We start from the raw sequence: 26,530 nt of genomic DNA, 5'->3' as shown, positions 1-26,530 counted from the left end.
ATCACCATCTTCATCCAAATTAAAGTCAGAAAGTTCATTCGTAGACTTTTCTAATGAATATCGTATTATGACCCATGAAACAATTCATTCATCAATTTGAGCTCTATGTATATGTTTATATTTTTTATTTTATATATTTTTATTACTATACCCTTTTCCTGCATTAACACATATTTCCTCTCTTTAAAAAGCAAATTTAAAATTAAATGTGAAAAGCATTTTTCATATCTAGCTTTTTCTTCCTTCACTTTTCATTTCACACGAACAAAGTGTGATGAATGTTGCAAAAGTTTAAACAATACTGTTTCAACAAATTTTAAATTTGAGTGAGAAATAATCAATATCTGTTAATGAGAAATAATCAGTATTTGTTAAAATTAGGTTTTTGAATTTGGGCAAAATTGAAACATATGAATTTTGATTATCAAAGTAACATTTTGGGGTTCAATTTGTTAATGAGAGTTGTTGTTTCTCTTGTTGAGAGATTTAGATTTGTTGATTTTTAAAATTTTAATTTTTTTTAGAATTTTCTGGGTTTTGGATGAAAATCTATGAAGATGGTGATGAAGACGAAGGTGGAGAAGATGAAGATAGGAAAGAAATATTAGGTGTTGATGGTGTATCATTATAGTTAATAGACTCTCAAAATTCAACGGTGTAAAATTCGTTAAAAAAACAAATGGTTAAAATTCGAAAATAATAAAGTTTACGGTGGATACTAAAGAATATTGTTCCACCTAATACATTTAAAGTTAAAAGTTAACGGAATGTACTAAATTGGCTAACCGAATTGTTTTTGAGGGACTAAAATATAACGTTTATTAAATAAGAGATCAAAATTAAGTTAAAGGACCAAAAGATGTATTAAGCCTAAAAAATACGATATTATTTTTTTAGGCTCAATCCATCGGACCTATGTTTTTTATGAGTCAGGCTAGGCGGGCCAAGCGGGCTTCTGGCTGATCTATTAAAAAATGATTTTGGTAAATATTAGAGAAAAATAATCGAGATGAGATATGATTGCATAAATGTGTTTTTTCAAGTGATAAAGAAAAGTTAAAGAGGATGAAGATATATTTTCAAGATGATGTAATCAGAGAAATGGTTGTGAGATGAAGAAAAAAATTGATAAGTATTGGTGTTAGTATTAAGTTATTTTGCACTTTTACATGGATGTTTTCGTGGTATATATATATATATATATATATATATATATATATATATATATATATATATGGGATAGGATCAAATGACACCAAAATGTCAAAGTTTAATTTGACATCAAATGTCAACCGTTAAAATAATTGATCCAACGGTCATTTTAAATAAAATAAAATAATAAAGAAATATATATAGTCTATTTTTTCGCCTAAAAAATAGGCTATTTAAAATGACTATTAGATCAATTATTATAACGGTTGAGATTTGGTGTCAAATTAAACTTTGACACCTTGGTGTCATTTGATCTTATCCATATATATATATATATATATATATATATATATATATATATATATATATATATATATATATATATATATATATATATATATATATATATATATATATATATATATATATATATTAGGAGTATTTTTAAAATAAGAGATAGGAGGTTTAAATGATAATCATTGGATTAGATTTTTGGTCTTGATGAAGTCACATGCAAGCGCAGACAATTAATGTTCATCAAGACCAAATATCTAATCAAATGTATCATTTAATCCTTAAAAACACTCTTACTTGATACATCTTATATATCTAATCAAATATATATATATATATATATATATATATATATATATATATATATATATATATATATGTTGATTTGATGAATATTTTAAACATCACTTAACTAAGTTTATGACGACTCTCTACTTATGTTTTGTAGCTTTTATCCATTACATCCTTTTTATAAATTAAAATTATAATATTAAAATAAGGGTCGGGCTGACCCATTGGGCTTCACGGGCCTTTGAAAAACGGGCCAGACTATTTTTTTAACATATTAAGCAACTGGGTCGTGTCAGGTCATTTAAACATTTTGGCCCATCGACCTGAAGCGAATTGGGCTTTACCGACCCATTTGACAGTTCTAGGTGGTATGATAATTTCTTTATGAGTGAAAATATTTAATTTCATTTTTAATATGTCATCATTTACTGTTAAAAATATATAATTTGTTATACGAGATTAGCAAGCAGTCGAATTTAGGATTAATTGAGTTTCTCCTCAGTCAAAGAGATGTTAATCGAGTTACAAAGACAATTTAATATAAATTGGGTGGACTTTTTTCAAGGTTACCAAAGTATACTCGGACAATTTGATAATTTTATCGTGTTTTTTATTTGTAGCACTACTAACAAAAGTAGTTATTGGCACGAAGCCACATTCTTAGAAGATGGCACGTTTGTGAATTAGAGAAATGAAAATATCGTAAAAAAAAAAAACAAGTGAAAATGGAGGGGGTCCCCACTAAATCCGAGTCCACCCAAATGTATTTGTTTGTCTCAATCGACTCCACTAACATATCCTTTTACAAGGGAAACTCATCGGCCTTAAAGATCTCAAAGAGTTTAAGTCAACTAACTTCATCCGACCAGGCTCCACGTTTTAGATGATCCTTGATGTTAGTATCGCTTGGGTCTTGACTGTAAGCTTTTCGATAAGTCTTGATGCAATTTTTAGCGTTCTCCATATTCAAAATAACAACCTTCATTTTTGGAGTCAACCGAGTAGGCGAAGTCAAAGTTCCTACTCGTTCATCTTCTTCATCGTCATCAAAGAAGAAAACACCAAAAAAAGAATAATTGGAAGAAGCATCCTTTCACGAAGATCCTCTAGAAAGCTTTTCTAAGTTAATGTCATTAGATACATATATGACATCATGGACTGAATTATCAATGATTAAGAGAGAAGGATTTGGATTATAAGATACTTCTACCCTAACTAAGGGAGAGGAATCATCATTCCCATAATTGCTAGACAAATTTATGGGCCTATCGTTCTTATTGGCTATGGTGAAGGAAATGGTGAAGATATGGAAACGCTTGAGTAAGGATGGTACTTAGGAGAAGCAGAATCTGACGTGAAATGAAAATCTCAAATGGGAGAGTGGAAATTTTGTTCAAAGAATAGCGATCACTCTGAGAAATACTCTTGGAAAAGAAGAGGGAAAATCGCTCAAGTAAAAATTGATTCCTAAGGGAAGCAAAAAGTTTTCCTAAAACTTGAAAACCCTTATATAACGATGAAGGTAGCCAATAAACCAGATTAGCGGGAGATAGAAGCTATAAGATTAATGGATGAATTTCTCATAGGGAATATAAAAAAACTCAAGTGAACTCAAGTGCAATAGGAGAAAGTGACATACCATAAGCAGATCGCCTAAAGCCACATGTAGAAAAAAATCGGCAAAACATTTCAATGATGGAAGAGCACTTAATTTGCTTGTCTCCCACTAATTTTGTAATATATCCAAATGTTCCCACTTCTCTCCAAGGTCAGACACCACTTTTAAGAGGCTAGCCACGACTTTGAAGACTTCCCCGACTGATTATCACCCAACTAAGCCTTTGGGGAAAGTGTTATGGGTTGGCCAAAGCCCCAACCAAATGCAAGCCCAATCAAAATAATCCAGCGTATAAAGGCAGCACCTGCGAGATTCAAGGTACACTTTTATAATCTCTAATTTTCACTATACTCATCTTGGACTATGAACTGAGTTTGGTGTTGGAGTGCTAACCTTGCAGGTCCATTCTGCGCCACCGTATCAGAAATCAGCGTCACTAAATTAGGGTTTTCCATCATCGATGAATACCAATTCTGGTTCTAGTACGAAACAAGGGTTATATATGAAGATCAGCAAGTTCACACACATAAGGTAACTCATATGTTTTCCAAATGAAGAAACCACATGTAACCTTGTCTTCACCAACTTTTTTGCAATGTGTTGTATGCACTGTCTCGATAAGAAATTATGCAATCTCGAGTAAAATAGAGTGTTATAACGATGTTCAATGTTGGTAACACTTTTTTGAAACGATTCTCTAATTGCACCTAGTTGCAACTTTAACATGGTGTTCACAACATCCCAACATCTACACAAATCTTTTTTACTAGTACTCAAGGATGAACATGTTTGTTATTGTGATCCCTAAATGAGTCACCCAGTTAGTCCATATAGCAACAAACTTTTCTATATAGGGTGTCAACCATGTTTAGTGCACATACTTAATATGTCAACACAAACTATCTCAAATAGCTGCAAGTGTTGCTAAAATTGAAACACACTATTTGAATTCATGACTTTGTTCTATAGATCCAAATCATGCTCTTACCTATTAGATTTGATGTACTCATTGCATTTCCAACTTCCTCAATGTCCATCAATGTCCATGTGAAGTTTGTCTCCTTTCATTTTCCAAGTAGGCAAAACCAACAAAAAAATTCAACTTGGTTGATGTTGCACCAAGGATCTCAAGTAGTAGGAGCTGGTACTTGTTGGTTTTATATGTAGAGTCAAAGATCAACATGGAATGAAATATGTTTAACAACTTCACAGAATCATGATGTGTCCATAATATATTAGCAATAACATCTGAATCCTCCATGTTTCTGGTCTAGAACATGCATTTCTCATCATGAATTAGTTTCAACAAATGTTGCATTTCCGTGAATGGACCTCTGATGGTAGACCTACATGTAGATATTGCCTTTGCTTCTAGATAAGTAATAACTTTACCATATTTTTTTTAAATAGACTACCCGATTTTTTTGGCTTTTATTTGTTCTTTGAGAGTGATTTTTTTTTTTCAAAATGTAACTTTTGAATGAGGTAAATAATGAAAAGGGTGATTTTGTCATAAAGTATAAAGTGTGAGGGTGCCAAGACTAAAATAGAGGGTTCCAGATAAAATTCTCAGACATAATTGGTTAAATAAAATTGGGCCAAACTAAAAGCCCAAATAAAAATAAGAACACAATCCCAAACAAAAACGTTCAGCAGCTGCCACAAGCTCCGCAGCCCTAACACCAAAAACGTTCCTCGTCGTCACAACAACTTAGCCCTAGCATTGCCGAGGCCCTTGTGTTTTCACTCACACTTCCGAATATATTATTATTACCCAATTCTCGAAAGGTATATTCCTATTTCGTTGAAACGGTGCCAAAAATCGAAGCTCCTTCATTATTAGGGTTTTGATGGGTACAGAACGGAAGAGAAAGGTGAGTTTGTTCGACGTCGTCGACGACGCCGCTGCTAAGATGGTGAAAACCAACGGCGGCTTAATCGGCAACAGCCTCATTAACCACTGGAACGGAAAGCCTTACTCTCAACGGTACTATGAGATTTTGGAGAAGAGGAAAACACTTCCCGTTTGGCACCAGAAAGAGGATTTCTTGCAGGTTTTGAAGGATAACCAGACTTTGATTCTGGTTGGTGAAACTGGTAGTGGTAAAACAACACAGGTTTGTTTTTTTATTCTAACTATCTCTTTCAAATTTTGATGCTATGACTTCTATTTTGTTTTTTTTTAGGTTTAGATCATAATTAATGAATAAACCAAAAATTTAGTTCCTTAAGTAAAGATTACATTTTAAACAAACTCTAATTAATGTTTATATGTTAAGTAGTTGCCAAATCATATGAACTTAATGAAGTTAAAAGTTAATTGAGGGATGGAGACTTGAAGTGAATAGTGCTAGATGTGATAGTGTTATGGGGTAAGATTGGTTATTTAAGTGTGTAGGTTATTAATTTTATTGTTTTTGTTGGAGACAGATTCCTCAATTTGTTTTGGAAGCTGTTGATTTAGAGACACCGGATAAACGCAAGAAGATGATGATTGCATGTACTCAGCCTCGTAGAGTGGCTGCTATGTCTGTTTCGCGCCGTGTGGCTGAAGAGATGGATGTTACTATTGGGGAAGAGGTTGGTTATAGCATCCGATTTGAAGATTGTAGTAGTGCAAGGACAGTTTTGAAGTATGTATTATTTTTCATTCTAAATTATGTTATATAATTGATTTGAAGCTTGTTGTTTTACTGTTTAATATAAAATTGTTTTTGCCATATTTTTTATTCTCATATATCTTGCTTTTTTTCTCCCTTCTGCAGGTATTTAACAGATGGTATGCTTTTGAGAGAGGCAATGACGGATCCACTTTTGGAACGATACAAAGTAATTATTCTTGATGAGGCACATGAAAGGACTTTGGCTACAGATGTGTTATTTGGCCTTCTTAAGGAAGTTCTTAAAAACAGACCTGACTTGAAGTTGGTTGTTATGAGTGCTACACTTGAAGCTGAAAAGTTTCAGGGATATTTTTTTGGAGCCCCTCTAATGAAGGTTCCTGGAAGGTTACATCCTGTTGAAATTTTTTATACTCAAGAACCAGAAAGAGATTACTTGGAGGCAGCTATTAGGACAGTGGTGCAGATTCACATGTGTGAACCTGCTGGAGACATACTTGTTTTTCTTACTGGAGAGGAAGAAATAGAAGACGCATGCCGCAAAATATCAAAAGAAGTTGCAAATATGGGGGATCAGGTGGGCCCTGTGAAAGCGGTGCCATTGTATTCTACTCTTCCGCCAGCTATGCAGCAGAAGATTTTTGACGCAGCTCCTCCTCCAGTTAAGGAGGGAGGCCCTCCTGGAAGGAAGATTGTGGTATCAACAAACATAGCAGAAACTTCCTTGACAATTGACGGTATAGTCTATGTTATTGACCCTGGATTTGCTAAGCAGAAGGTTTATAATCCTCGAGTTCGTGTCGAGTCTTTGTTGGTGTCACCAATATCAAAGGCTAGTGCACATCAGAGATCTGGTCGTGCCGGAAGAACTCAGCCAGGGAAATGCTTTAGACTTTATACTGAGAGAAGTTTCAATAATGATCTTCAGCCGCAAACCTATCCTGAAATTTTGAGATCTAATCTAGCTAACACAGTTCTTACATTGAAGAAATTGGGTATAGACGATTTAGTGCATTTTGATTTCATGGACCCTCCTGCCCCTGAAACATTAATGCGGGCTTTGGAAGTGTTGAATTACTTGGGTGCATTGGATGATGAGGGTAACTTAACAAAGCTGGGTGAGATCATGAGTGAGTTTCCATTGGACCCTCAGATGTCAAAGATGCTTGTTGTTAGTCCTGAGTTCAACTGTTCAAACGAGATTCTTTCAATTTCTGCCATGTTGTCAGGTATGCTTCTCTTTTATCCTTCTTTTTTTATTATCGCTTTGTGTCTGTCTAGAGTCCCGCCTTAATATTAAGGGAATATAGTTGAGTTGGGCTTCTTTTGAAATGGAGGCCCGGCATTTGAACATGTGCATAGGCAGTACTGTGCATATGGAAGGGATGTTTGACTGCTTACATGTGTGCTTAGTTGCACATGAGTGCGGTTTCTGGAGTGTGTCCAGTTAGGTAGTCATCAGCAACTGTTCTCTGGGTTCCATGCCCCCGGTTGGCATGTACCATAGGATTCTAAGTAAGTGCTGATGCAGATAGTTGCAGTTTCTCAGTATTCTCTCATGAAGAAAATGGTGTGCTCTCGCCTCTATGCATCTGCTGACCTTCCGTGGACCTCGTCTGTGGTAATCAATTTCTTTATTTAGTACCCAATTGCTTTATCCGGCCTAGGGAGGCACAAAAAGCTGCGGACGAAGCGAAAGCTAGGTTTGGACACATTGATGGAGATCATCTCACACTGTTGAATGTATACCATGCCTACAAGCAAAACAGTAAGTGTATACTTCTGCTCACTCTATTCATTTTATTCTCAAATCCTTGCTGTTTATTTTTTTTCTGATGTTAAAGTTTATTAAATGTATGTGAATGAATTTTCAGATGAGGATGCATCTTGGTGCTACGACAACTTTGTCAATAACAGGGCACTTAAATCAGCTGATAATGTTCGACAGCAGCTAGTGCGTATCATGGCTCGGTTTAACCTGAAGTTATGCAGCACTGACTTCAATAGTCGCGACTATTACGTCAACATTAGAAAGGCAATGCTAGCAGGATATTTCATGCAGGTGGCTCATCTTGAACGGACAGGACACTATTTGACAGTGAAAGACAACCAGGTTTGCTGAAGTTATTTTTTTTCCTTTGTTCTTCATTTGTATTACCAAAATAGCTATCCTCTAGCCTGTGAAAGATTGCATTCAAATTTATGATTCTGCTCTGATGTAGGTGGTACACTTACATCCATCAAATTGCCTGGATCACAAGCCCGAATGGGTTATCTATAATGAATATGTTCTCACCAGTCGGAATTTTATACGTACTGTGACAGATATACGCGGTGAATGGTAAGATTTTATTGTTGTAATCTATAATATCCAAATGGTTGTCCTAGCAAATGACTTTTTTTGAGAGCCTTGAGCTGGCAAAATGTAAATGCTTTTAATATATGATATTTACTTGGATACTGGTTCTAATTTTTGTTGATTTTATTGAAATATATTTAACTCTGATAATTTTTTTATCTTACAGGTTAGTAGATATAGCACCACATTACTATGATTTGTCTAATTTTCCACAATGTGAAGCGAAGCGAGTTCTTGAAAAGCTGTACAAGAAAAGAGAGAAGGAAAAGGATGAAGCCCGGAATCGGAAATGAAGGAAGCCTTACCTTACCGTATCTGCCATTGGATCGGAATTTGATGTTTCATCTCCTGCAGGTTGACATCATAATATCGTCATGGGAATGTTCACTAATACTACCTCCTTATTACCTTCATAAAGGACATGCTGATTGTCAGTAATTTTAGTGAAAGAGTTGGCAGAGTTCCTTGTACCATTAGAGTAGTAACATGTTTTATATTCCTAGACCTTGTTCTGTTGTACCTTACGGATTTTATTTATTGGCTTCAAATTTGTTTTTGGGATTCTAGTGTCGTCAAAGGTTAAATGCCCTCACCATTGCATTAGTGGACTTGGTATATTTAGCAGCATTGATAATTAAGCATCCGGAATTATAAGATTTTGATTTAATATATTGTCAATTGGTTATGCTTTATTTGAATACTCTTTATTTATTTATTTATAAGAAAATAGCGTAAGTTGCGCATTACAATGTAACACAAACTATTAGAATACATGAAATATTAATTTAATTATATTAATTAATGTAATATTTATTTATCATAAAAAAATTGAATATGGTAGAAAAGATAAAATTTGATAAATTAAGAGAACACGTTATGTGTTGTTTTTGAGCAAAACAACAAAAATATTTCTATAACTTTTTAGAAGTTTTAACTATACATATTAGACGGACAATTATATGTTTTATCAAGCTTATGAACTAGTTTATTTTGACGGTTTTACTTGTCCCCATATATGTGATTTTAAAATATCTCCATATCTAAATTCATACTTGTGTGAGAATCAATCTTTTAAGCTTTTCTTGTGGGCATTTAAGTTGATGAACCTCTAATAAGTTCAAGGATAACAAACTATGAAACTACAAATGGAGATGGAGATGGAAAGCAAAATTGCTAGAGGAGTGCTAGCAACACTCTCTGACTCTCTTTTCAACACTCTCTCTAATACTCACTTTATTATTGGTTAAAACATGTGTGGGTCCCTCACTTTGGAAATGGATCCCGCATAAAGTGGTAGGACCCACACATGTTTTAACCAATAAGAAAGTGAGTGTTAGAGAGAGTGTTGAAAAGAGAGTGTTGTTAGCATTTCTCAAATTGCTATTTTGTTGGGTTTAAAGTTTGTTGGATAGTTAAATGAAAACAAATTATTTTAGGTATTGTTTATTTCTAGTTAGGAGTCTTACCGGATTATAATACAATCTTAGAAAATTAACTTTTAGATCTTTTAGTTGACTACTTTTATAATTAAGACAATTTAATTCTCTTTAGAAGCTCATCTTGTAATTTGAACTAATAGGTTATGTTTAGCATTATATGGGAGTTCGTTTATCATTTAGCATGCACACAAATAACCAAGATTTTACAAACTATTGTAAGGAGTTTTCTGCACGAGATAGAGATTTTAACTCCAACCTAGGGGGTGATGGTCTCTTCGAAGTCCTAGAAAAGATTAGGACAATGCTTACAAAATTGATGTACCCGATAATTATGGCGTAAATGCTACGTTCAATTTAAGTGATTTCACTTTTTGATGTAGGCGATGACGAGTTTAACTCGAAGATACTTTCTTCTAACGAAGAAGGGAGTGCTGATGACCTCAAAGAAGCCCAAGGACAACAAGAGGGTATAACTACTAGAAATACAACTAAGAGACTCCAAATGAAGATGGAAGGGAAAGTTGTTATTTTGTTAGGATTAAAACTTGTTGGAGAGCCCAATAAAAACAAATTATTCCAAGTAGGGGTGTTCGCGGTGCGGTTTGGGCGGTTTTGACGAAAAAAATCATCCGAACCGTAAGAGAAAAAATCGTGCGGTTTGGTTTGGTTCGGTTGGCTTTTAAAAAAAATCCGAACCAAACCAAACCAAACTAATGCGGTTTGGTTCGGTTCGGTTGGTTCGGTTTTTTACAAATATTTTATTGAACCATACATACACATATAGATGACAACATAACTTTGTATTTAGACATTCATACACTATCAAATAACAACAAAACTCATCATATTTAGACAACAACTTTCTATTTAATATGTAAAAATTAAATTAGACAAGAGTGGAATAATAAACATAAAATAATAGTATAAAACAATATAAAAATTATTAGAATAAAACAAAAAAATAGAAGAGACGAGAGATTAGTGAAGGTGAAAAAGAAAAAACAAAAGAGTTGAGAGATTAGAGAAGAAGATGTGCGATAAAAACGAAACTGAAATAGGGAACATTTGTATAAAAATGAGAAGGTAAAAAAAGAAAGAATATAAGAGAGTAGAGATTATAGAAAAATAGGGAAGATGTATGTGGCAAATAAGGCGCGATAATGCTATTAGAGATTTAAGAAGATCGGGACTAAAATCATGTGTAAGGATGAGAAAATTGTTCGTAATCATAAGGTTAAGGTATTATAGATTTAAGTTTGGGTTGGATGTGAGTTAAGTTAAGGTTAGGTTGTAACATAATGCGGTTTGGTTCGGTTTGGTTCGGTTTACAAAATACAAACCGCAAACCGAACCGAACCGTGCGGTTTTGTTAAAAGATGACCCAAACTAATCCGAACCAAATGTGGTTTTTTGCGGTTTCGGTTTGATTTGGTTTGGTTTGCGGTTTTCTATTGGGTTGGTTTGGTTTTGAACACCCCTAATTCCAAGTATTATTTGTTTTTAATTAGGAGTTTTAGTTAAACAGTAAAATTGTAGAAAATTAGCTTTATATCTTTTAATTGACTACTTTTGGAAATAGTTAGTTTTAGTAATATTGGGGGTGTATTTAAAATTTAAAATTGAACCGCTCTAAAGAAAATTAATGGCTCGGATTTAATGGGAGAATAATGTCATTGGATAGGATCTTATCCCATAATATTGTATATAATCTTTGAGTATAACAACCACAATGTCAACAGTAAGCTAATAGCATGACTTGGGGTAGTCGCTATTTTTCGTTAAGATGAAATGTGCCTAGAAAAGGGTCTTAAATTGTGAGATGTCTCAGTTGTAAATCTTTGTAGTGCTTGGTGTGTTAGTTTTGGCTTGATTAGCTAGATCTTTTGTTTTTCTCTTATGTATTAAAGATTGAGTATCTCTTGTATTCCTCATAATTCCTTATAATTAAGTGTTACTTATAAACAAAATAGTAAACTAATACACTTCTCACGCATACGAAGATTTTCAACAAATTCAAATACTTGCTCTCTTCAAACGAAATGGTTTATTCTCGGGTACACTTTCAACTTTAGGTACAATACTTAAACAATTGGAGATACATCACACAACATACTATAGCACTATTAAGTAGGCATAACCATGTCTAGAAACCTCAAAGTTTAAGCTTATCTCCAGCCAAACTTTGGAATAACTCGTCTATCTCCACCTGTTACAATGTCATGAAATTTGTAAGCACATAACATATATATCTATACAGAAACACATAGCATTAATAGTAAGAAGGAAAAAAGAAAAAAAAATAAATACTAGTACCTTATAATACTTGAGCATATTGTTCCTTTTCTTTTTTAATGTTGCAGTCACCAACTCCCTTTCCATGTCAAATGGAAGTGGGTCTAGTATAACCCCTTTGATATGTTCAAATCCCTTCAACTAGTTTCAACAAAGCAAAAATTGGAAAAGGAAACAAGACCATTAGAGATTCATATACCATGCTAGAGATGGAAAAATGGACCCGACACACCGAACATATATGTTTGCCCCGAAATTTTTGACGGGCAGAAATAAGACTTTAGACCTGTATGCTCTTTGCCCAGCTCCTTTTTTGGCCGACTTTAGTGTGTGCAAACATGGCTTTTTGTATATTTTAGTCTTTTGGGGTGGAGGACCCACCGAGCCCGCCCCGACTTTTTGGCAGGCTAACATGACATTGTGTCAAATTTAATCTTTTGGGGTGTAGGGCCCGTCGAACCCACCCCATTTTTTGGCGGAGTTTAGTGGGTGCTATTATGACTTTATGCAAATTTTAATCTTTTGGGGTGTAGGACTCGCCAAACCCGTCCCTTTTAGCGAAATGAGCTAAGTTTTTTAATTCGTCCCTCTACTATGTCTGCTCTGCCTCGCCTCATTTTTTTCACGCTTTTGCAAGACAGGTCTCAATGGAGGCAGACATGCCAGTTTGCCACCCACCCCAGTAAAAGAAATGCAAGATTAAAATTTAACAAAATTAAAACAAAGCTTCTTTAAAAAGCAATTTGCATCATTAATCCTTATATGTTACCTTGTTTCTCACGGCAGTAGATTTGAGCTCAGATAGAACATATTTCTTCAACTGATCAAGAGCACAAAGATTAGAGAAAGAAGCAATGTGACCATTTGCATATGCCCACTTATTAGTAACATCTTCATTTGGAACAACCACTGCAACCAGTATTGACTTGAAGCTATTCCCATACACCCAAATCTTAAGGTAAACAAAAAACAGACATCAATATGAAATTCATCAAAACCTCACAAAAACCACAAAATATTGATAAATAAATCTCACATCTTCAACAATTGGAGTAATGGTATAAACATTTTCAAGATACTCAAGTGCAATATACTCTCCTTGAGAAAGCTTAACAAGATTCTTCTTCCTGTCAACAATCTTAACAATACCATTAGGTAGCATTTCTCCTATATCTCCGGTGTGAAACCATCCGTCTTTTATGGCTTCTTTGGTTAACTCAGGATTCTTATGGTAACCGGTAAAAACGGTTTTCCCTCTGATACATATCTCGCCACATGGAGGATTTCCAAGAGGATTGTAACCCATGTCAGGAACCTCTTCTAGCTGCAACTCGTTGTATACAGTTACAACACCGACGTTGCCAAGCATGCACATTTCGTCGGGAAATGTAAGTGTAGTAGGTCCACATGTTTCTGTCAAACCTGGATTAACCTTAATGTCAATTATGAAACACGGACACTAACACTGACACTGACACGTAAAAGTAATCATAAATATTGATGTCAGTTTCAGACACAATGACATTGACACGGACATATCTTTTTTCAGACGTGATGGTGCTACAGAGAATGTCGATGTAACATTTTGAAATGTAATGTTATACAGAGATTCATAGGTTGTTACCATAGCCTTGGCATACGAAGGCGCAAGTAGTGACGCGCAAGAATTCTTCAATCTCGGAGCTTAAAGCTGCACCTCCGGATATTATTAGTCTAACTCGTCCACCTAGTCTTGCTTTCACCTAATTGGAGATTAATTAGGATGAAAAAAGAGGTTAAAAATTTGATCCTTTGTTTAAGAGGTAATTGAAGATTGTTACAGTATATTTATATTTGCAAGAGAAGAGATGTACACAACCTTTCTGAAGGCTAGTAGATCTGCAAAAGGTGATGCATCTTTCTGTTTGTATCCTTTGTTCATCCAACCAAGTTTACTATATTTTTTAAATAAGGAATCACACATAAATATATGTAATTGGGTGCAAAATTCTTTGAACAAAAAAAATATAGAAGAGCAATTTGGCAACTTACTAGTTATAGAGCCAGCCAAAAACTGTTCTCCTTATTGGATTTAGTTGCGCCACTGCTTTTTTAACACCTAAAATAAATATAATCAAATTACATTTATAAGTTAATATTATCTTAATAAAATCAATAAATAAAAAATAACTTTTTTTTTATATTTCAGCTTAACCTTACCTTCGTATACTTTTTCAAAAACCCGTGGAACACCAGCAAACAATGTTGGCTTTAATTCACCTAAATCTTCCAGCAATGCATTCAAATCCTTCACACAAAAATCACATATAAATAATTTTTTTTTAATAATAATAATGTCCATGTCAATTAATTTAAAAAATTGATTTTTATCCACTCTAAATAAAAAAAGACAAATATACCCCGTGATAGTATCCAACAGATGCACCATTACGGAAAAAATATTCTTCAATTGTACGATCAAGAATGTGAGCTAAAGGGAGGAATGATAAATAAACATCATCCACATTCATCTACAAAAAATAAAAATTTATGATTTAATTATACAATTTATATTTAAAACGATATTAATATAATTATTAAATATTATTAGATATTTAGATTTACCTTGTCCTCAAATTGTTCCATAAAAAGATCCATTCCTCTAACTAAAGCAAGTACATTTTCATGTGTTAAAACAACACCTTTAGGATCTCCACTTGTTCCACTTGTATACATTATTGTGCAAATATCATGAGATTGGGGAGGAGAAATACTTGAAGGGTTTTCTTTTCCCTGTAAAATAAATTAGATATTAATTATAATTGAGAAATATAATATAAACAAGTAATTATAAATAATGCATGCTTATTTTTTCTCTGTATAAAAATAATATATTATTACAATAAAAGGTAACTAAAAATGGATTATATTTAGGACCACAACATTTATTGCTAGTACAGACAAGAGTTAGGGTGCATTCAATATTTACCTACCAACCACTATGGGTTGGATCATTTGTTTTGAATTAGAAATAGTACTTTTTGTTTCTTTCAATATTTTAAAAGAACTTTTAAAATTAACAATGAACAAAATGTGAAGTTAAAATAATATCCATTTTTACTATGAGGAAAATTACAAAATATAAATTAATATTTGAAAATAATACAATTAATTTTTTTTAAAAGAGTTTAATGATTATGCACTGACAGTGTAAAAAAGTTTTACACTGTCATCCAATTAAAATATAACGTTTTGCCATGTCATATAAGTTTTTTTAAATTTTCAGTTTGACTTGTCCTGATTCGTGATCGTCATTGGTTGACAGTGTAAAACTATTTTACACTGTCAGTGTATATCCCTTTTTCCTTTTTAAAAACAATTAAAATTTATCTTATTTACATTTTATTTTAAGGATGAAGAAAATATAAAGAAAACTCAAAACCATAAAAATGAAAAATATATAAAATACACATAATATATTGTTATAAACAGAGAATTCTAGTTATAAAATTTTTATTTTTTTTTAATAGAACCAAAAATGTTATAGTAAAAATTGATTCTTATAGTCGATTCTGTTTATTAAAATAAAAAATAATTGTTGTTGTCTTTATAGAAAAATTTAGAATTTTTTTATTTATATAAATATTATGAGTGATTATTTATATAAAGGTTAATGGATAAGAATAATAATATAAAATTATACCAATTTAAAAATACATAATTAATGAATTATTATTGAGTGGGGACAATTTTTGTTTGTTTGATCATTTGTCAATTGTCATCTATTTCTATATTTTTTTCAATTAAAAAGAATTATTTTTGATTGGGAATTCAGTTTTTTTATGAAGTGGTAATGCACTCTTAATGTAAACTAATGTTATACAGATTTATAACATTCTGTCATGTCATATTATTATTTTTAAGTTAAAATTGTGATTTGGTTGAATACACATGTCTAATTGGTTGACAGTATAAAATTATTTTACAATGTCAATGTATATTTCTTTTTCCTTTCATATATATATTTGACCGTAAAAGAATATATTAATGATAAAAAAGACATGTGCATTTACAAGAGATATCTAGAAATTAGATCTTAATTCTTAAATATAAAAAGTTGAGAGAATGATTAAATAAATTAAATGAGAAAATCCATATAGACCTACCATGTCTAGGAATTGGTCCCATGAATATGGTTTAATTCCAATGTTGGTGGCTTCATTTTTCTCTGCCTCAGTTAATGAAGTAAAACCCACTATGGCTGTAACCACCACAACCAAACTTAGGTACATACATAAATGCCTTTAATTCTTACCTAAACCATATATTAAAATCCAAATTAAAAAACTTGTAAATTTACCTTTTAGTCTCTTAGAGGATATACATTTAGAATTCAATACCTGAAAACAAAGAGGTAATTATTTACTCATCCAATGTTAGAATTAATTGCAATTTTTTTTTTAATATTCTCTAATTGAAAGAGATATTTACCCTCTCATCTTGAATAATTGAATTCGGAATTTATAATGGATAAATAAATTCATCTAAAATATAAAAATAAATTTTATGCTTTAGTTACCTCTTTAACCTTCTTATCTTGAATAAAAACAAAATCTATTTCAGCATGATCTATGATAAAATTTACAGCACCAGCCCCTGCATCAAAATATTTCTTCATTTAGAACAAATCACTAATTAAAAAATTCACATTAAATTAGGAAAAATGTTTTCATCTAGACAAAAGCACTAATTCAAAAACAAAAGCACTAATTAAAAAAATTCTCTTTAAATAAAGAAAAATGTTCTCATTTATACCAAAGCACTAATTAAGAAATTCTCATTAAATCAAGAATTTTTTTCTCATTTAAGAACTTATACCTAGAGTGTCATAGAGAGGGACACAAATGAAGTTTTGTGCACAACAAGCCTGCACCAACATGATAAACAAAACATAATTATGAATTATGATAACATTACAGAAGGAATAATATATAAAGAAAATTAAAAAAAAAAATTAAAAGAGTGACAAACCTCCATTGCTATAATCCATTGTGGACAGTTAGATCCATAAATTCCAACTTTAGAACCCTATGATAAATCACCATAAAAATTTAATTTAAAGTATAAATTATGCAATTTTGATTGTATGCGGTAAAAATGTAATCAATCATATCGATAACTGTTTGATCAAAATCAGACGATACAAATTAAAAAATGTAAAATATGAACGATATGTTTGATCCGGATGAAACAACTATCGGTATGACTTACTAAATTCACGAATCCACACAATTCAAATCCGACATTGTGAGGGAGTTAGCTTTTTGAAAAGACTTACAGGTTGAGCACCAGAAGCTCTCAAAGCAGAAGCAATTTGCAAAACTTCATCATAAGCTTCCTTGTATGTCTTCCACACATAGGGTCCAAACTATGAACATAAACCAAAACAAACAAAAAAAAGAAATTACCTTATCTTACACATACATAACTAAACCAAGTTACATAACACAAATTGAACTTCTAACAACCTTTCCATCAACGATTTTTCGCCATCCGAGCATCCGATTTTGAGGATGTTTCTTAACAGACATACTACAATCATGGTCAAAAACATATCATTCAGAAAAATGTTCATTCTATTGATAAGTCACAAAACATTATAAAAATTCACCTGAAAATATCCCAAGCAGAGTTGAAATCAGGATCCATGGGAGGAAAATTGTCTTTCGAGAGAAGGTTCCGGTAAACCGGACCAACCGAAAGCTTACCATTTCCACCTTCTCTTCCATCCTCAACCTCAACTGAAAACCTCTTCATTCTTGAACTAACTTGCCACAAAAAACCTGAATGACGCACTTTAAGAATCTCAAAATTGAAAAGGTCCAATCCAACTTTAATATCTATGGTCCACTTTTTGTTGCATAATAAATATCAATGCTGATAATTTTAACTACTATTGTTTCTTGTCACATAGAGACAACATTATAATTAGGTGCTAACTGCTAGCTAGAATCTTATAAATCATGAAATTCAAACTTGAGATTATATTAATTTTTTTTTTAGAAAAATTACTTACAATGAGTTGGTGAAACTTTAATTGAAAATGGAAGTGAAAGGCATGTAATGAAATAGTATTGATTATTTGAGAGTGAAGAAGGTTATGAATGATATTTATAGCATGAAAAATAGCTAGGAGTTGTAAATGTGGTAGTTAGAAAACTAATAAATATTGTTCAGTACCACCTCAGTGACTCATGGTTTTTCATTAAAGTGGAATGCAGTTTTTGTAGCCACCAGAGTTTTACTGTTATTCTTACAAGATAGTATAGTTAGATAGAAACAATCAATAGTAGGACTTAGTGACACTACACTTAGAAATAGGGATATTGATGTGGTTATGGTATCCAAATTCAATCAAATAAAAGTTTAAAAAGCTATTTGAATTTTTTGAGAACTTAACGTGTATTGTCTGGGCTGAAAACAGATTTAATGGTCCAATGAGGCATTTAATTCATAACAAATATATCAAACTCTTTACTTACCACCGGAGGCCGAAGAACTATCTCATTAAAACATGAAAACATTATAATGACGAGAAAGCGAACAACTTTAGATAAAAGTACAACCAGCTATGGATATGTTAAAAAAAACACCTAATTCAAACAAATGATTGAAGGAGGACCGTTAGATAAGAAAACAAATTATACCCTGACTCATGTCCATATGGATCGTTGTCGTGCACAAGAAGGTTTTAGGTCTTCAAAAACTCTAGAAACTACCTATGTAAAAGAAAAACGTCAAATCAAGGGACACACATTATTTGCATAAAAATACCTCTTGCTTCCAATAGAAATTTACTTGGACGTTTGAGTGTTTGCAAGTACCAACCTTCATCATGATGTTAAACCAAATTTGGGGCTCATAATCTCTTACAAGAAGCCCCACTTAAATCATACCAACTTCACACCATTGAGAGTGACTACTTTCAAACACTTTATTCAAACGTCAAAATGGTGAACCGCGAGAAAAGAATCACGCAAAATGCTAATCGTCCCCATTTGTCACCAGTAAGATCGTGAGGGTAAACAACAACACAGGAGATGGACTCACGACATCCTCCCCACACTAAGGGAATTCGATTCAACCCCTGTTTGACGATTGGGGTCGGGATTTTTAAAAAAATCGCAGTTGTGTCACGGTCGTGTAAAGGCTTTCACAATTTCGATATGTACAGGTGTCACGAGATTAGTCACAGTCATCGCGGTGTGAATTAACCATAGTTTATTCTTTAACATAAAAAACGACGATAACGGTATCGATAATGACATCTACCAATACCGTTTTGTCGTGGCCATTTTTGCAATTGCAGACGGTATTTTAAAACCCTGATTGAGGCCATCCCTGTTCGGCCACCGAAGAACAAACTTCATCGACCTTTAGGGATTCCCATCCCAGTCGAAGAAATCGTACCTCCTCCAAAATGAGACAATGTCACACTTCAACTCAACACTCGAGTAACGTCAACGAAAAACACAAAGGCTAACACCCTATAGAGATATTTGTTGATGACAATCAACAAACACTCAGAGGCGTTGAAACTAAAAAATGAGAAACTTCAAGGGGATGGGGAGTCAAAACCATTTACACATATTGTTTTGTGATACCTAGGATCCACAATGATGTAGTAACAAACTATGCTGATGGTGTGATATAGTTTTCCCTACATTGCCAACCCAGTGGCAATCATAGGTGTGAAACGCTTTCCCCACTTCCATAAATGCATTTTCCCTTAGGATTAGAATCTGAGAGTAACTGTCAGAGGAATCTCCATCATCGCAACCACCATGTCTCATGTTCCTCATCCTCCAACGTTTTCGAAAGAGACGAGGATGTATCATTCCAAAATGATTTTACTAGGAGAATGGATAAACACCATATACACAGGTAACTCTAAAAATTATTGGAAATGAGAACCTATGATGACAGGACATGCCCCTATAAGTACGGGGAAATCCTTTACGTCCTATTAAAATTAAGAGTATCTAGGGGGTCAGAGAAGTGCGAGTTATTTATTGTGATCTTAAAAGCAGAGGCTATGTATTGGTTAAAAAATGAGTCAATTAGTTCCTCGGGAGGGCTCCATAGGCGATTTTTCGCTCACTTCAAAGAATCTTGAAGGAAACCATAGTCAATGGAAAACTTAAGCTCAATTAGATAGGAAAAAGATGAATCCCTTCGATCATACATTGAAAGGTTCAACATGGAAGCCATCTAGTCAAAAGTGTCGACGATGAAGCAAAAAATTATCGGTTGAGTCTCTTACTCCAACCAGGGTCTAAGTTCGTGAAACATATTGGGATTAAATTCCCCAAAAACTTTAACAGCTTGCTAGCGAGGGTTGAGAAGTACATTCATGTTTACTGGTGTTTGTTGTACCCCAATTTTTGACCCTGAGATCCCACCTCATTATGAGAATAGTGTGATCATCATCATCATCATCATCATCATTATAATTATCATTATTGTTCATATATCATTTACTAACCAAAATTATACCAAAAAAAAGATTGTGTTGTGCTTATTGCTTGTTTCCCAAGGTAGGTGACTGATCAAGGAGACTCAGGCAAATTAGGGTTTTGAGGACCACTAAGGAACTCAAGCATTTTAACATGCTCAAGTGATTCCCCTCATCAAAATCCAAGTCCAAGGTGGCTCAATTCAAGATCAACAACTTCCAATTTCATCTGGTGCACTAATTAGGGCTTTTTGACCTAGTTCATATGGGGAGTTGAATTTTAATCAAGACATGACCCCATATCTCAAATCATGGCTCAAGGATCTCCAATGCCTCATTATAATTCACTCACATCATCTATTTGATTAGGAGAGCTTGATTCAATTAGTATTTACAAGAATGCAATTTATGTGGAAAAAGTCAAATGTTCAATACTGCCTTTGACTTTTGAGAAATATGGTCAACCATGGACTTCGGAAGATCAAAATCATGAATATATATTTATTAAATCCATTTGATCAAGAAAATCAATCAAGGATCAAAAGTCAACAAAAGTCAAAGTTGTAAGATTTCAAGTACTTAGAAAATTTCTAAGTGTTTTTAAGCTTTTAAGTTATAACTTCGGGCCCAAGTTACTTAAAAATCAAAGAAGAATTTGGAAAAACTTCCAACATGAAAATTGTAGATCTGAGTCCAAACTGCAACTTTGCCACATACAACGTTTTCCCAAAAAATCAACCATTTGAAAGTTATGGACTCACAAAGTTTCTTCCAACACTTAGCAAAATTTTCTAAGTGTTTTAACCTAATTTTCTTCAAACTTCATGGGCATTTTTCACCAAGATCCAAGATGAATCTGAAGGAGAACCAAAGACCAAAGTTGAAGAGCATTGTTATATCTTTCCAAAGAATACAATAACACCTCCATAGCATGTGTAGATTGGAAGTTTCGAATTAAATAAGATGGCACCATAACACTTGAAATTCAAGTCATGAATAAGAAGGAACCAAGTTGCAAAACCAATTCAAAATCACCAAATCTGCAAAGACAGGTCCTATAACTTGTTTAACACCTCATAATTATAGGATTATACTTGCTTTTGAGCCATTACCCAAGTGTTTCAAGCATTATCCAAGATTTCATTCCATTTTAAGCATAAAGGCTTGACTTCCATTATCATAAAGAGGCTTTAATCACAAAGTTAACTTGTCTTGAGCTCTTAACTTGTTTCTTCTGCATACACTCCACCAAAATATCAGACAAAACTTGTCAAAAGCATCCAACAACTCCAAGCATACTTGTACTATGCATTGGAACCATGATCACCACTTTGCTTCAAAAACAAGTTATGGAGCCTTAATACTCCATGTGATCAGATTGAAGCTCCCTTATTTCCCTATAAATAGAGACCAATTCTAAGCTTCAAGACACACCAGAAATCACCCTCAAACCTCTCTGAAACTCTCTCAAGTCAGAATTGGTCAAAATTCTCCATTTTGAGCTTTGAAGTCCATAACTTCAAATCTCTCATCTCTTGTAATCCCTTTTGCAAATTAACCATTCAAACACCCTCTATATAGCATATAGACACTTATGTATGCATTAGAACCTAACTGAAACACATAAATCAAAATCTCCATATCTCACTTGTTCATCTCTGCAAGTCGAGGTCTCCAGAAAGATTGAACCACTTTCAGTCCAAACTAAGCATTGCTAAAGCTTCTTGGGAACTCAGGGAAGCTAACTGGATCATTGAAACACTCCCAGAACTGCTTTAAGTCCATCCTTGATTTCCAGTTGCAGAGGTAAGTAGCTCATCCTTGATACCAGATTGTTAGTTTTGATGTGCTGAATAAAAGCCCCAAGGTTTTAGGGATTGATTGTACATATTAGTCATTTAATTTTAGTTTGAAGTTTTAGGGTTCATCACGTTTTTCTTGAAATTAGTGAGCTACAATTAAAATCAATGAATGAATGATACATGGTTAGATTCGTATTGAAAAAATGAACAACTTCCATGTTTGTATCTTTGAAAATGGTTGAGCTTTGATGATGTTGATTTTCCAGAAAAATGGTGAACGTGAGGTTGAAGATGAAGTTGGTTTTCAAACTTCATGAACTTAGTTTCTTTTAATTTTAATGATATGCGTTTCTTAACTGACTTCATCGTTTGATCCAATGGCAAGAATATGTGTGTTAGGGCGTTAGTATATGAGGGCGTGAGTTCAAATCCCCCCTTTTACACTTTTGTTGTTTTATTTTCATTTTAACCAATTACCACTCATTTTACTATTTTATGAACTGATTGGGCCTTATGATCAAATGCAAGCACCTGGCCCAATGGCTAAGGTTTTGAGTTGCAACCTTGAGGGCACAAGTTCAAGTGCCACCAAATGCAAACCTTAATTTTTATCACTAGTTTATTTCACTTTTATTTCAACTTTAAATCATTAAAAATAGCAAAAATATTTATTTTTACTTAATTTTTTTGCACACTTCTCATTTATCTTGTCTATTTTGAGAATATATTTTAAAATCCCGAAAATATTTATTATTTGGTCATTCAAAAATCCTTTTAAAATCAAATTCCTTTTAATATTTTCACCAAGTAAAATTGTATATACCTTTGTGTGAATTAATTAAGACTAGGTTTAAGTCTATCTTGATGACACCATGTTCCCTTAAGTCAACCCTCTATTAGGGTGTAGCTTTAATCTACTTTTAAAATTAATTAGGTTTAGGAATCAACTAAAACCCTAATTTTGACTTGTGATCTTCAAGCTTCACCATGTTAATATAAGTTATAGCTTTGATCCCCTCACTTATATACTTGTTCATGTACTTGTTGATTTACATCCTTGTACATTTATACTTTGTTTTTGTTATTATCTTTGTATATATACATTGTTTACTAACCCACATGCATTGAGACATTTATTCATCATCACATCATATTCATACATACATGAAATGATATTGAGGTATGTCATCTTTTTATTCATTCAACTTTTATCTTTGAGTTTATACCTTGATATATTGTTGAAATCACCCCTTGATTGTATCCATAATACACATATTATCACACACACACTTGAGATATTCATCATGAATGATTACTTGAGGTGTTGCCTAAAACTCCAAAGGAATGAGAATGGTATTGACTAAAATTGTCAAGGTACTCAATCTCTTTTTCAAACTCTTTTACTTTGTGCTTAGTATTGTTAAAGCTTTGCACCCCACTTGTTTTGAAAATGATTTTGTATTGTTAAATTTCAACCCTTTTAAACTCAACTCTTGGTTTTGTATTGTTAAAGCTCAACCAACCTCTTTTATTAAACCTTAGCCTTGTATTGCTAAAACTTGGCCTCCTTTTAAAACTTGTTAAGTATTGTCAAAGCTTAACATTTTAAAAAAACCTGTTGAGTATTGTTAAAGCTCAGCACCCAAAAAGATTTTGTCACTTGGCCTTTTATTTTTCTTTTAAGGGGAACTACAAAAGCTCTGACTTCCCTATTGCACTTAAAGGGTATGTAGGCCTAAGATGCGATGTCTTATCAAGCTCACTTATAAAACCTTCTTTTCTCATCCTCCCACTCTATTTAAACAAAAAACACAAAGGCATTTTATGACAATAATAAACAATAAAAAGGTTCATATGGAGTAACGTAGATGTGAGGGGTGCTTAAAACCTTCCCCTTGCATAACAAACCCCCGTACCTAAATCTATGATAAGTTTATTAGTTTTGATTTTAAAAACTTCTCTGGGTTTTATTTTTCTCTTTCTCCTATTTCATTTGGAAACAATAAAGCTCGGTGGAGACTCTGTTTAAAATATATGAGCTAAGTCAATCAATGGCTTTAGTCTCACAAATTTCACCGCTACAGAAAAGTGGTGACTCTGCTGGGGAATATCATTATTCATAAGAAGGGTTAACCCCATTTTTATTGTTACTATTATTATTGTCAATAAACTGCATATGTGAATACTTGTTACTTTTTGTGGCTTGTATTGGGAAAGGGCTTGATTCCCCATTGTGGTGAGATAAATCCTAACCCGAATTTGAGTGCACTTATGATAGAAGATGGTAAAGTCATTTTGATATCAAGGGAGTAATCCTAAAGAAGTCAATTTGAGATCCATCGCTCAGTGGAGACCTCTTTGAAAGTCATCTTTGTTGACCAAGTAATTGGAAATACATCGTTACGTTCAACCTGGGAGCTCTAAAAGCTAGGGACCTAGAAACATTTTAACCAATCTTGGCCATTAGGACGTGGTGTGGAAACTATATTTGGATTCAATTCTAGAATGGTTGTTACACGATACTACACTCGGATGAGGTTCTCTTGGAATATTATCAAAACAAGCAAGTGAATTGCAACATTTATAATATCCAAGTTGAACTGCTTGAGACTGAGAACTTTTTAGAACCTTGTTCCGTAGGTACAAAAATAACTATAGTACACACCTTTGGGATGGGTAGACCTCTGGCTCCATGCTCGTGACTTTAAACCTTTAAACCCCATGTTTTTACTATGTTTGCATTGCATCCCTTCATGCATCCATGCATTTTTAAAACCAAAATATCTTTCAAGGAATTAAAAGAAATCATTTTTGTAAACATTATAGGAATGGAACTTCAAAGAAGAAAAACCATGAGGTACACTTTCAAGAGTTTAAAGGTAGAAGAGTTGAAAGAAACCTTTGCATTTCTTGCCCTCCAAATCTCATATGTAGTTTCAGCTATCGCAATTTTTAGCATGCTTCTTTTCCAGCCGTTCCTTCTCGTTTCTTGTATAAGCCACCTCTTTTTAGAACTCCAACAAATAGGGTTCCTGTTATAACCAAGTCACGCCATAATTTTTTGCCAATGTTCCTTGTTTTAATACAGTCAAAGAACATGTGCTCCATATATTTTACTTGGTCATAGAACACGCATATGCCATTAGTCATTATCCCAATTTTCATCAGCCTATCCTTTATTGCAATTTTACACCTATGAGGATTAACCAGAGATTAAATATCTCTCTTGGCCTATCATAGTAGCTGAATAACATTTTCTTCCACTCTACTTGCTCTATGTCACCTCTCAACGCTTTATACATGGTTAAAGTGTTGTACATTCCTGTTTGAAGGACTTCTTCCCAGTATTGTGTTCGTTCCACTTTCTCTCTACATTTTAGAATACACTTTAAAATCCACGAGCATTTTTGTGTAGGTTTCCATGTATTTACCTCTTGGTTCTTGATGTAGTATGCATTGATCCATTTTACCCAGAGCTTATCAGCTTTTCCTTGAATGTTCCAGAGGAGTTTTCCCATAGTTTCCTGATTCCACTCCATGACTTATGCTATGTTTAATCCCGCTACATTCTTTGGGTTGCAGACTTTGTCCCATGCCACAGATGATTTTCTCGATATCTCATCTTTTCCACTATAGAGAAAACTTCTACAAATAGCCTCAATTTGTTTTATGACTTTTTTAGGAATGGGAAATACCTGCATCTAGTAGTTTTCTACAGCAAATAGCACACGTCTAATCAGGTAATGTCTATATGCATAGCTTAACAACTTTGTAGTCCAGTGTCTAATCTTTGCAACCATCATAACAATTAAGGGCCTACACTGATGGATAGTCAGTTTTCTACTTGATAGTGGGACCCCAAAATATTTGAAAGGTAGTTTACCATTAGAGAACTTTGCGACTTCTAAAATTTTCTTCTACTCTACTTCTGAAACACCTCCAAAATATACATTGCATTTTATAGGGTTTGCTGTTAAACAATGGATTCAGAGAAGTTTTAAAACTCCTTCATCATGAGCTGTACCGATATGTCATCTCCTATAGCAAAAAGGATTAAATCATCTGCAAAAAAATATGAATTAGTTGTAATCTCTCACATTTTGGATGGAAATTGAAGTCTAGTTTGTTCTGAATATTCCTGAGGCATATATGCAAATATTCCATGATT

The 26,530-nt window shown here is 33.3% G+C and overlaps 2 protein-coding genes across 4 annotated transcripts; one reads left to right on the top strand and one right to left on the bottom strand.

Annotated features, from left to right (window-relative positions):
- Window positions 1-5,011: 5,011 nt before the first annotated feature.
- Window positions 5,012-9,027, top strand: LOC131634521 (probable pre-mRNA-splicing factor ATP-dependent RNA helicase DEAH2). Of its 3 annotated transcripts, XM_058905189.1 has the most exons (7): window positions 5,014-5,472; window positions 5,786-5,988; window positions 6,121-7,205; window positions 7,619-7,744; window positions 7,851-8,089; window positions 8,199-8,317; window positions 8,502-9,027. In XM_058905189.1, the coding sequence occupies exons 1-7, from the start codon at window positions 5,206-5,208 to the stop codon at window positions 8,626-8,628; spliced, it is 2,166 nt and encodes a 721-aa protein (XP_058761172.1). In that variant the 5' UTR covers window positions 5,014-5,205; the 3' UTR covers window positions 8,629-9,027. The 3 variants fall into 3 exon arrangements, 2 of the variants coding, with proteins under 2 accessions (XP_058761173.1, XP_058761172.1); XR_009293556.1 differs by lacking the exons at window positions 8,199-8,317; window positions 8,502-9,027 and having other exon boundaries at window positions 5,012-5,472; window positions 7,518-7,744; window positions 7,851-7,873; XM_058905190.1 differs by lacking the exons at window positions 7,851-8,089; window positions 8,199-8,317; window positions 8,502-9,027 and having other exon boundaries at window positions 5,013-5,472; window positions 7,508-7,711.
- A 2,748-nt stretch (window positions 9,028-11,775) lies between these two features.
- On the bottom strand, window positions 11,776-18,275 carry LOC131634516 (long chain acyl-CoA synthetase 1-like). The gene is made up of 19 exons (XM_058905185.1): window positions 18,122-18,275; window positions 17,717-17,888; window positions 17,574-17,637; window positions 17,384-17,473; window positions 17,077-17,133; window positions 16,924-16,972; window positions 16,625-16,701; window positions 16,406-16,445; window positions 16,212-16,306; window positions 14,671-14,838; window positions 14,466-14,576; window positions 14,266-14,353; window positions 14,098-14,164; window positions 13,925-14,000; window positions 13,691-13,808; window positions 13,103-13,488; window positions 12,836-13,018; window positions 12,088-12,207; window positions 11,776-11,980 (listed from the first exon to the last, which is right to left on the bottom strand). Exons 2-19 carry the CDS (start codon window positions 17,860-17,862, stop codon window positions 11,927-11,929), a joined length of 1,989 nt encoding a protein of 662 aa, XP_058761168.1. The 5' UTR covers window positions 17,863-17,888; window positions 18,122-18,275; the 3' UTR covers window positions 11,776-11,926.
- Window positions 18,276-26,530: the final 8,255 nt, after the last annotated feature.

This window comes from Vicia villosa, unplaced genomic scaffold (assembly GCF_029867415.1).
Source record: "Vicia villosa cultivar HV-30 ecotype Madison, WI unplaced genomic scaffold, Vvil1.0 ctg.001310F_1_1, whole genome shotgun sequence".
Lineage (NCBI taxonomy): Eukaryota > Viridiplantae > Streptophyta > Magnoliopsida > Fabales > Fabaceae > Vicia > Vicia villosa.
This window is presented reverse-complemented; position numbering and strand designations above follow the sequence as displayed.

What these genes read in the sequence shown, in the direction of transcription:
- LOC131634521 (XM_058905189.1), top strand. Translation starts at nt 5,206, where the DNA reads ATGGGTACAGAACGGAAGAGAAAGGTGAGTTTGTTCGACGTCGTCGAC. An exon ending in GTAGTGGTAAAACAACACAG is followed by an intron (nt 5,473 to 5,785) that starts GTTTGTTTTTTT and finishes TGTTGGAGACAG; the next exon opens with ATTCCTCAATTTGTTTTGGA. An exon ending in AATTTCTGCCATGTTGTCAG is followed by an intron (nt 7,206 to 7,618) that starts GTATGCTTCTCT and finishes TTCTTTATTTAG; the next exon opens with TACCCAATTGCTTTATCCGG.
- LOC131634516 (XM_058905185.1), bottom strand. Translation starts at nt 17,862, where the DNA reads ATGAAGAGGTTTTCAGTTGAGGTTGAGGATGGAAGAGAAGGTGGAAAT. An exon ending in TGGAACAATTTGAGGACAAG is followed by an intron (nt 14,577 to 14,670) that starts GTAAATCTAAAT and finishes TATTTTTTGTAG; the next exon opens with ATGAATGTGGATGATGTTTA. An exon ending in TTTTGAAAAAGTATACGAAG is followed by an intron (nt 14,165 to 14,265) that starts GTAAGGTTAAGC and finishes TATTTATTTTAG; the next exon opens with GTGTTAAAAAAGCAGTGGCG.